The following is an 11,395-nucleotide window of genomic DNA, read 5'->3' on the forward strand; positions in this document are numbered from 1 at the left end:
TTCTCATGCTTTACTTATATGAGTTTGGCCTTACCAAAAAGCCATCAAAACGTCCAGAATAATTCACAGGGACAGCTGGAAGCCTGAAATAAAACTGCTCAGTGCAAAAGATCCCAAGCCATTCATATAATTTTAAATGGAAACCTAGACATTTACCTCCTATTTTTGTTTTCATCTGAAAAACCTTTTGAAAACATGGGGAAAAAAAACTAATTAAACTCAAAATTACTTCCAGACATTAGAAAAAGAAGGGATTTTTCAGTCCCTGTTTTCTAATAAGAGCGTTCTTCAGAGCTATGGGGTTAAATTCTAAGCTACAATCCACTGCTTACTAGCATGCCTGTTTTGCATACCAGTAGAATCAAGTCCAGTTTTGCCATTTGTGGGTAACTATGACAAGATACAAAAGCATGTGTTTGCCATAAATAGCTCTGGCTAACAGCAAACTGCTCACACTGAACAGATCAAATTCTCTATAAGGAGAGCCGCCTGGACCACAGCCAAATTCCACTACTAATCTTTAAGACTGCTATATAAACATTTTCTTTTTGAATTTGTGAAATATATTAAGAAACAGTAGCTGAAATTACAGTTCCTAAACAGGAGAAGTACTATTAAACTTCTGAATGACAACATTTTATAAATTATTTTCATTATGACCAAATAGGCAATAAGAGCTTCCTGTTTCTTCTACTGGTCAACTACTTAGAAATGTAAACATGAATTAAAAAAATAACTATGCTAATTTATCCAGAGAACTAATCAGAAACTGAAGAGTATTTATGTCAAAGTGCAAAAAATAATTCCTGATCACCATATTAATATATAAGGAAATAAATAAAACTTATAAAAGTATACCTTTGTAATATTTTATATTAGCTTTAGGACAGAATATTTTTTAAACCAAATAAAATCAACAAACTGGAGAATATCATGCAAGAATGTTGTACAAAAAAAATTCTTAAATGACCAGTGCAGAGATTAATAATAGCTGTTTAGCCTAGGAGTTGCTTCACATGGTATTTTGCAAAATGTCCAAGGAAAACAAGGCAACCGTTCTGTAATATGCCACAATTTTTATTGCAACGTGGCCATTTTTGTGAGGGTGGGGAGTTTGATCTCAAAAACAATGTTCCATTTAAGGCTCTTTTATACAGAAATTGCCATCATGACTGATACTCAAAATATCTTTAGTGTTGCAAGACTTACATGGTAAACATAAAACTCCTACGTGTATTCAGTAGTGTACACTCAATGGGGGAAAAAAGGCATTAATAATAGCTATTTCTTTTAAGAAGATATGCAGGTAAAAGGAATGAACACTGAGGTACTAGGATAAGCTGATGACACAGTTAACACAACTTAATTGGCATTCCTTTTCTGGTGGGGGATTAAATTTATTACAAAAAAAGTGCTTTATGCATAGTGTTATATCCGTGCTGCCATGTCACAAAAAAATAGGCTTGCCAAGGCAGGTGAGGTGTATGAATGCTCAAGCCTCACAGAGCTGCAGTCAAGTGCAACTATCAGTAATACTGAATAGAGTTTACCATCTCACCAGTGGATAATACTTTGAAGGCATTCAATTAGCTTAACCCTTTGTAGTGTTCTAAGCTATTCACACTGACAATCACAATTCACTGTAGTGTTTGCTGCAAAGGAGGCATATACCCAGTTGTTTTGGCTAAAATATGATGGGAAGGCATTCCTTGGGTTCTACATAAAAGTTAACAGTATTAAACAGTCTAATGGCAATCACTGATAGGCTGCTTACATGAATGGTATTTCCTTCATTCACTGTGTTGGAAGGACCCAGTGGGAAAAGAAAAAAAAAAAAAAACCCTAATACTATTCCAATTGACTGAGCTGGAGAAATGGAAGCTCCTTAAGATCCAGATGGCACTTGACTGATTTATAAGGGTTTTCCTTCAAGTGAAACTACTACATTGCCTCCCAATTTCTCTCCAAGTGTGGAACGGTCCTTTATATCATCCAAGCCATTTACTTGCCACTCATGTTTTATACCTAAAAAGAAAAAAAATATTATCCAATTACTTTATTACAATTAAGAAGGAGCAATTCTTCTGCACAAAATAGTCAATGCCTGTACCTGTAAATTTCTTTTTAATGGCATCTTTAGAGCTAGCATATATCATCTTGCTTTTTAAAGGTGCACTTTCAGGAGCCCTACAGGGGAAAAAAAAATGGTTGAATCCTATTTAAAAGAAAAACAAAGGCAAAACTGACTATGTTAATAATAATCCTTGCATTTTAAAAGTACTTTTTTCTTTTGTTTTTACACACCAGAATATAAATACTAGGTCTTCTTTCTTAGACTCTTTTGTTTCGTATGTGGCATCGTACAAAGCATATCGGCAATCATTCAGAGGTAGCAACTTCACAAAAGATGTGTAGGGGTCCTCTACAGTATCACCAATGTCACCCACCAAGATCTGCTTTGCTTCCTCAACAATTATTTGTCTTTTGTCATCGCTTAAACAGAAGAGAACTGCTTTCTTTCTTTTTTTGATCTCCTCTTGTGTAGAAGATTTCCTTACTTTCATATCATTAAAAACTTTGATGACTTCATCATTCACTGTAACTCCAGAAGCCTGAAAGTAAAGAAAGGACAGAAATTCAGAACAAGTAATTCGGTTTTAACCAAAATTACTGTTTGCGCGAGAGGATTCACTTTAGTCTGGACATCAAAAGTTGCATCATACCCTGCAAGCCGTCTAATCAGATTTGCCACATTTTAAGTATCAGGATACGATGCACCTAAGGGTTCTAACTCATCCTGCTCCATTCATCCTTTTTAAAAAAGGTGTGTGGAGGATGAAGCAAGTGTAAGGTAGACGGAAAGGGACAAATACAGGCTGTCCCATCCCTGAAATGTTTCCTATTTCACTGGGTGATGTCAGAGCTTCAGGAGCAGCAGCAAAAATACCTTCTGTATTGTGTCAACCCGGCAGGCCTTAAAAAAACACTTTTGGATTTCAGTTAATGCTTCTACTATTTTTTTCTTTAAAGTCATCCTAGCCAGTGCCGTTTCCTCATAAGGAAAGAGAATCAAGTGTGAACTCCAAACCGCCCACGGCTACAACATAATTGACTCACAGCTCAAATGCAGGCACTTCAAAACTAACGGATCGCGTGTAAAAAGCTTTTTACGGCGAGAAAGCATTTTCAAGAGTTTTCCCACCTCCTTTATCTCCCACTAAGGGTTTTATGACAGGCCCTCAAGACCCTCAGCAAGGGGTTTTTACCGCACATACCGAATTGAGAGCGCGCGTGGGAAAAAAATAAGGAAGCGAGGGGCAAAGGCGGCGAGCTGGGTGGGGTGGCCGGGGAACAACTCGGCGGACCCTCCCGCGCCCCCGGCCTTCGCCCGCCCGGCTCAGGCCTCGAACCCCCGCGTGTCGCCCCCTGTCCGGGCCCTCCCCGCCCCCAGGAATCCGAAGAGCGGCCTCGCCGGGCCTGACGGCGAGAGGGCAGGCCCGCCGGGTGGAGAGAGAGCAGCGGGGCCGCAGCGCAGGAATGCCCACCTTGGAGGCCGAAATCAGGTTAAAATGGCGGCCTCAGGTCCAGGGCCCCGCGGAGCCGCGCGGGAGGCAGCATTCGACACGCCCCGGCCCCCCGGGCCCCCCGACCCCGCGACCCCCGGCCGGCGCGCCCGCCTTACCATAGTGCCCGCGGCTGAGGCTGCGGCGGCGGCTCGGGCTCCGGCGGTGTGGCGCTGCGAGGAGAAGGAGGGGCAGGCGGGCGGCGGCGAGTGCGGGGCACGCCGGGAGTGCGGCCCGAGAGGCGGCGGCGGCTCGGGGGGCTGCGGCGCGGGCGGGGCGGTCACGTGGGCACGCCCCGGGCCGGCCCTCCCGCCGGCTGGCCCTCCTCACCCTCCGCGCGTCCTCGGCCTGACCCCGCGCGCGCTCGGCAGGCCCCCGAGGGCTGTGCACCGGCGGTGGGAGCCGCGGGCCTTGGCGGGGAGGTTTCCAACCCCGGAGCACCAGCTGTCCGGTCCAGCCGGCTCTCGGGAGGGCGTTTCCACCCTGCCTCCCGAGGGCCAGGCCGCTACTCCCCGGCTTGGGCGCGTGTGAGGCGAACGGCGCACCGGGTGTCTTTTATTCGTTTGTGGTTTCCATTGGATGCCTACGTTGTGGGTCTTTTTGGAAAACCCCCATCAGAAATGGCGAAAATTATTTAGATCTCCATCAATTCAGTGAGAATAAACACTGTGGGGCGGAGGATAAACCTAGCGATTGAATTACTCAGCAAAAAGAAAATGATAAACAGAGGTGGGAAATCACTTTCTAAAAGTCTATGGTTGAAATAATAATGGGGAGTTTGGGGTAGTATTAATAACATCCTTTAGTAATATTCTTTTATATATTATTAGGTTTAGTAGGATTGTACTCTCTGCTAATAGTCTTTTCCTCATGAGGCCCCTACCTTTGACAGCTGGCATCAAATAAGTGGACCCAAGAATAGAGATTCCTCCCTCTTTTTGGCGATCACAACCTTTTCTAGCAGAACCCATATGACTGAGCCAAGGCTCTTCTCTGACTAAACCTTTTTGATACTTACTACAAGTATCCATTGCATTTATCATAGAAAAAATTGTCACCGTATACTTTGAGGAAATTTTACATTAAGATTCAATGCTTTATGAGTTTATAATGAAAGTGTTTAAATGAAACACTTTATGTGGTTATGTTTAATACAAGGAAAAATTAATAAAGTTTCATTCATGAGTTTGGGGGCTAATTTATATCACCTTTTCTCCTGAACATTTATCATTTCCACCTTACTTTCTTCATTTGTAAAATTGGCAAAATGAATTTAAAACTGATTAATAATTGAACTTATTTTCAAGTGAAAAAGACTTGTTCTAAAAAATTAGAATTGTTAGTGACTAAAACTGTTGGAAACAAAATAGTCCAGATAAACTTCAAGGTGCGCTAAGCCAGAAGTGCAGGGTAAGAACTAGGAGTTGAGAAACTAGTATGAATCTTGGCACTGCCCCATCTCTATAAATTGGAAAAACTTTCAACCGCTGCAGACCTTCTTCATCTGTATTATAAGCTGTGTTTGTTGTTTAGTCACTGTCTGACTCTTTTGTGACCCTATGGGCTGTAGCCTGCCAGGCTCCTCTGTCCATGGGATTTCCCAAGCAAGAATACTGGAGTGGATTCCCGTTTCTTTCAGGGGATCTTCCCGACCCAGGGATTAAACCCAGGTCTTCTGCATTGCAGGCTGATTCTTTACCACTGAGCCATCTGGAAAGCCATTGTGGTTATCTTTGAAGTCCTTTCGAGCTTTAAAACTCAGTTTCCTAGCGTGCCAGTGTTTCTCAGGAAATAGTGTGTGTGTTCCTAGGATTAAGTAAATTTAGGGATGGAAAATCATAATGAGGAGGGTTATTCCCTAGAGTCTGCCTGTAATGCCGGAGACCTAAGTTCGATCCCTGGGTGGGGAAGATCCCCTGGAGAAGAAAATGGCAACCCACTCCAGTATTCTTGCCCAGAGAATTCTATGGACGGAGGAACCCGGCAGGCTACAGTCCATGGGATTGCAAAGAGTGGGACACAACTTTAGCGACTTAACGCGCACATATAGGCACTCAATAGGTGATAAAATAACAACTTTAAGATGCTTTAGTGCTAGAAAGAGAACAAAAAGGAAGCACCTCAAGACTGTGAGACCTTTCTACATGCCTTTGTGAGGCCAGCTCTTAGGATGTAGAAACTAGTAACAACTCTTCACACCTGTAATTTATAACCAGAATTTACCGCTGCTTGTTAGAGAGACAGCATTACCAAGCATTGCCTTTTGGCCCCTATGGGGTGGAGGGATCTGAGTGTCAGACATCATGTGTGTCAGTTTCCTGTGGCTGCTTAACAAGCTACCACATTTTAGTGGCTTAAAATGACACAAATTTATTCTTACAGTTCTGGGGGGCAGAAGTGAGAAATGACTCATGGGACTAAAAGCAGCACTTCATTGCTTTTGAGGCTGTAGGAGGAAAATCTGTGTCCTTGCCTTTTCTAGTTTCTAGAGGCTGCCCACATTCCTTGGTTTGTGGCCCCCAGAAAGCAGTACCATCACTCGCACCTCTGCTTCTGTCATCACATCCCTGATTCACTCTCTCCTGCTTCCTCTTACACCACTAAGAACCATTGTGATTACTTTGGATAATTTAGGATACTCTCTTATCTCAAAATCATTTACTGAATCACATCCACAAAGCCCTTTTGGCTATGTAGGGTAACATATTCACAGGACAGGGACATCTTTGGGAGGCCGTTATTCTGCCTACCATGCCACATCTGTTCTCTTTAGCCATCTCAAGCCCAAAGAAAAGATTAACAGGTGGGACAGAAGGACCCTAAACGATATTGTGTACACTCAGGCTAAGTTGTCTCGGTGGTGTCCAGCTCTTTGCGACCCCCTGGCTCTTCTGTTGCTGGGATTCCCCAGGCAAGAATACTGGAATGGGTTGCCATGCCCTTCTCCAGGGGATCTTCCCGACCCAGGGATTGAACCCACATCTCTTATGTCTCTGTATTGGCAGGCGGGTTCTTTACCACTAGTGCTACCAAAACTCTAATTTTCCATTTGCGGGGTCACACATGGGTGACAGCTGCAGAAAATCATAGGAACTACGTGAGGGTAACCTCAAAGAGGATGGATCTGAAAGGAATCTCGGCTCTGACACAGCAGTGGTGTAACTCTGGCCCATTTACTTAACTGCTCCACAGCTGTTTCCTCACGTGTGAAATGGGGATTATGTTACAACCTCCCTCTCAGGGTTGTGGTGAGGATCAAGTGAAATAGTGTATGTAAAGCTCCTTCCAGCACAGAAAAAGGAACCCTGGGGCTATTACCCCCAGTACAGAGTGAAGGGGAGAGCATAACTTTACCAACACACAGGCAGCAGTCATGAAGCAATCCCAAACCTCACTGTTATTGATTTGTAAGGCTCAGCTAAAGTTTGTTTGTTGAAGATTTCTTAGAAGATTGGAAAAGTGAACACCCCTTAATGCATATTCTCCCACGAAGCAGATAATATGGTTCCTGTGGCATGTAAAAGCTCAGAATCGTTTTTCAAGTCTTTTTTTTTTAATTTATTTATTTTAACTGGAGGCTAATTACTTTACAGTATTGCAGTGGTTTTTGCCATACGTTGACATGAATCAGCCATGGGTGTACATGTGTTCCCCATCCTAAACCCTCCTCCCACCTCCCTCCCCATCCCATCAAGTCTTAACTGAAGTGATGCATCCAGCAGATTATGTAGATACATTCTGTTCGAGCCCCACTCCCTGTCAAGACACATCATATTCAGCTCCCACAGCCACTTCCTGACAAAGACAAATGTAAACGTAAAGATGCTCATCACTTCCAAATGTACCTTTCCACCCACATGCCTGCTTCATCTGACATCTTCATAACCCACGCCTGAGCTAAAAGACCGGTCAGGAGGCAAGTCATGCATTTTTCTATATCCAAATTTGAACTTAGAACTAGAAAATAAACATAGTGGGAAATGTGTGTTGGAGTCTGATCTCTGTGACTCACTCCCTCATCCACAAAATTCATTTTGGGTCTTCCATGTCTCATCTTCAGTTCTTTCTAATTTGGGAAAATGCCCTCACACTAAAAGAACTTAGCGTCTGTCCAGGAAAGAGATGATGAGGTACAGGGTAGCAGGAGTGAAATGCACTAAGTAGTGAAATGTAGTTCAAAATGGTCTCAGACTCTAAATTTATAAATGCTAGTTTCCATTTATTTACTCACAAGCACATTTATCAGATCCACCTATCAGTTATTTCTAATATTGATTGAATTCATGATAATAAGTAGCAACTGGTTATCTAAATTATACAAACCATACAAAAACAGCATCTGAGAAAAGAAACTGGCTTGTAATTTATTTAAGGTGCAGAGCCTTTTTTAGATGACTTTATTACAAAAGTTGTGGATTTTTATATTCTAGAGAATCATACAGAAATGTAATACAGAAAAAATGTAATATACCTACACTGTATGTTAACAGATATGAATAAGAGTAGGCAAGAGATCAAAAACCAAATTAAGAATGAGAAGAGTCTGTTCATTTCATTTATTCATTCATTCCTCTCCATCATTTACTGAGAATTTCTGCCAGGGTAAGAATACAAAGGTAAGAATAACAAAATTCTTGCTTTGAAGAAAATAAGTTCTTCAAGGAAGCCAGTATATGGAACAATCCAATGCATGCTCCAATGGGGTACATACAAGATGCTTTGGAAACACCAAAGAGGACTATCAGCTCAGTTTGGAGCAAGCTGGGTCTGAAGGGACAAGTGGAAGTTGACTAGGCAGACAGAGACAGGACTTTCAAAGCAGAGGGAACCAAATGTAGAAAGCCTCAGTAGCACCAATATAAAGCACAAGAAACCCCAAGTTGTTAGCTACAGCTGGAGCCTGTGCCCTTGGTAGAGAATGAAGATAGAATGGTAGGAAATACTAGCTCTTGTGAACCTTGTATACAAGTCCACAGTCAGAATTGTATTCTGCAGATCAGGGAGGTAATAAAGACTTTTCAGCAGTGTTTTGTGTTTTAAATAACAGCTATGTTGACATGTTATTCAGATACCATAAAATTCACCCCTTTAAAGTACACTGACATTCAGTGTTTATTAGTGTATTCACAGTTGTGCAACCATCACAATCTAATTTTAGAACATTTTAATTATCCCCCAAAAGAAAAACGCCATCTACATTGGGTGTTATAAGAAACCTAATCTAGGTTTGTAGACTTCTATTTTTTTTTTTTTTTTAAGAGTTTCATAGTTCCAGCTTTAGGAGTAGGTCTTTGGTCCATTTTGAGATTTCTTTTTTACTATGTGGAAGTAGGGGGTCCAACTTCATTCTTTTGCATGTGGATATACAGTTGTCTCAGAACCATTTATTGAAAGATTATTCTTGTCCTCAAATTTGCCTTTTAAATGCTGTTACAGGTATGCTGGCAATCACATTGTAAAATGCTGTCAATTTTTAGATTTCTAATGGCTTGCTGATGAATTTGACTATAAGAGAGGAATTTCCCTTGTATTTCACAACTAGTTACTTGTGTGTCTGAAAATCGATTCCTTAATAAGCACGTCAGTAGGAATGTAGTTTGTTTTCTTTTGTTTTTTTAAGTATTGAGTCTCTACTATGTGCCAGGAAATGTGCTAGGCGCTGAGTATAAGATGACCAAAATAGACACAGCCCCTTGCCTTCATGGATCTTGTAGTCAAGTGAGAAAGTAACCAGGGGCCCTGATATATTAACAGATTAGAGAAACTGAGGAAGGTTTCTCTGGTTGAAGAGTCCCGCAAACAAAACCACAGCATGAAAAAAAGACCGAGCAAGGAAGGAGACTGACTTTTGCGTGCTCAGTCGCTCAGTCATGTCCTCCTCTTTGCCACCCCACGGGCAGTAGCCCGCCAGGCTACCCTTTTCTTTCCACGGGTTTCCCCAGGCAAGAATACTGGAGTGGGTTGCCATTTCCTTCTCCAGAGCTTAACCTTTGGCAGGGGCGGGGGTGGGGGGTGGGGGAACGCCAGGGGTACTAAAGTGTTCCGGACAAGAAGAGAAGTACAGGATGAAGCTGAAGAAGTGGTCAGGGCCAGTGAATGGACCTATAAACCGTGTGCCAAACTCTCAGGGGCGCCACTGCTGCTGCTGCTGCTGCTAAGTCGCTTCAGTCGTGTCCGACTCTGTGCGACCCCATAGACGGCAGCCCACCAGGCTTCCCCGTCCCTGGGATTCTCCAGGCAAGAACACTGGAGTGGGTTGCCATTTCCTTCTCCAATGCATGAAAGTGAAAAGTGAAAGTGAAGTCGCTCAGTCGTGTCCGACTCTAGCGATCCCATGGACTGCAGCCTACCAGGCTTCTCCGTCCATGGGATTTTCCAGGCAAAAGTACTGGAGTGGGGTGCCATGCGCCACAGATGCTTTAAATTTTATGGGAAACATAGCGCCATCTGTCGGACACAAAGGGAACTACTAAATCATTCGGTTTTACACTTTAATTTCAGATGCCTCTACAGTTCCAACCGAGAGGTTCTCCGCAGTTGGTGTGATTAAGAGCAAGTCCGTTGAGAAAATCAGTGTGGAGCCGGAAATGAGGGTGATTGTGTCCAACATGATTCCAAGATTTGAGAACTTATGCAGTGTCCAGCATGTGCAAAGCTGCTAAGACATAAATATTGTTTGGATGTAACTACTTAATAAACAGAACTGTTAAGTATTTCTTCTGGCGCACGAGTGCTGTGAAGAAATTTTTACTATACCAAGGGCACTGTAAACGGAGAAGATTTGGGAGCCTCTACTGTTAAGGATTTTGAAGTTTTATTCTAAATGTCACAGGCAATTATTAAAAGGTTTGAAATGGGGAGAGTGAGCTGGAGGCTTTGATGTTTTCTACTGAAGTGATATTTTTAAAATTTAGACATTTTATCTAAGTGATTTTGCTTTCAATTACTTGTTTAATTACAAAAATGTCTTTAGATTTAGCTCTAATTAAGAACGTCAGTGTTTTCCTCCCTAAGAGAAAGGTTTGCCCCAAGGTTAGAGACCAATCAAGAACCCAAGCAGAAGTGAGCTGCTTTTATTGACTTAAAATTGTTTCTCCTTCCACAGACTGTCAACAGAAAGGTGGAGAGGGGTAGGACCCAGCATTCTTGGTTCACTTGAAGTTGTAAAGAATGGAATAGAAATCTAACATAGCTCATGCCAGGAAATCTGCCTCCTTTATAAGTGCTTGAAATTTGTATCCTTTCAAATGGGTTCGACGATTGTAATAGAGATTACTGGTGCTCCAGTGTCCACTGGCTCCCTTCTACTTTAGTAAACAAAAGAGCATCAGTCTCCATTTTATTTGGAGTTAGGTCCCCCAGCTAACAGACTGAATTTTGAGATGTGGCCATGTGATCAATTCAACTAATGTTATGTGGCCTTCCCTGAAGGCTGCTTCAAAGGAGCTGAGTCACCTGGAAGGTGTATTCTCTCTGCCCTTGCTTCTTTTGGCTTGTGGCACGGATTTCATAGAAGACTACCAGCTCTCCTGGACCGTGAGATGACCTTGAGAATGAAAGCCAGATGCTAGGATGATGGGGCAGAAAGATGGGGGAGCCGGCGTCTCTGATGACCGTGGAGCCGCCACGGTAGTCCTGGACAGTCTTCCTTGGAACTCATATATGTTGGCCTAAAACAAATTGATATTTCTCCAGCAAAGAGAGGTTTACTCAGGATCAGCAAAGAATAGCAATTCAGGATCTGCTACTGTGGGGCTGCCCTGTGTGTGCTAAGTCGCTTCACTTGTGTCTGACTCTTTGTGACTCCATGGACTGTAGCCTGCCAGGATCCT

At 42.7% G+C, this 11,395-nt stretch overlaps 1 protein-coding gene and 1 long non-coding RNA gene across 2 annotated transcripts; one reads left to right on the forward strand and one right to left on the reverse strand.

Moving 5' to 3' along the window:
- Positions 1-857: 857 nt before the first annotated feature.
- CFL2 (cofilin 2) lies at positions 858-3,960 on the reverse strand. Its single transcript, XM_055556878.1, has 4 exons — positions 3,683-3,960; positions 2,305-2,612; positions 2,111-2,187; positions 858-2,025 (listed from the first exon to the last, which is right to left on the reverse strand). The coding sequence occupies exons 1-4, from the start codon at positions 3,683-3,685 to the stop codon at positions 1,913-1,915; spliced, it is 501 nt and encodes a 166-aa protein (XP_055412853.1). The 5' UTR covers positions 3,686-3,960; the 3' UTR covers positions 858-1,912.
- A 5,636-nt stretch (positions 3,961-9,596) lies between these two features.
- LOC129634557 (uncharacterized) lies at positions 9,597-10,420 on the forward strand. The gene is made up of 2 exons (XR_008705745.1): positions 9,597-9,814; positions 10,065-10,420. It is a non-coding gene; the product is annotated as an uncharacterized LOC129634557 (long non-coding RNA).
- Positions 10,421-11,395: the final 975 nt, after the last annotated feature.

Source organism: Bubalus kerabau, chromosome 19 (genome assembly GCF_029407905.1).
Source record: "Bubalus kerabau isolate K-KA32 ecotype Philippines breed swamp buffalo chromosome 19, PCC_UOA_SB_1v2, whole genome shotgun sequence".
Lineage (NCBI taxonomy): Eukaryota > Metazoa > Chordata > Mammalia > Artiodactyla > Bovidae > Bubalus > Bubalus kerabau.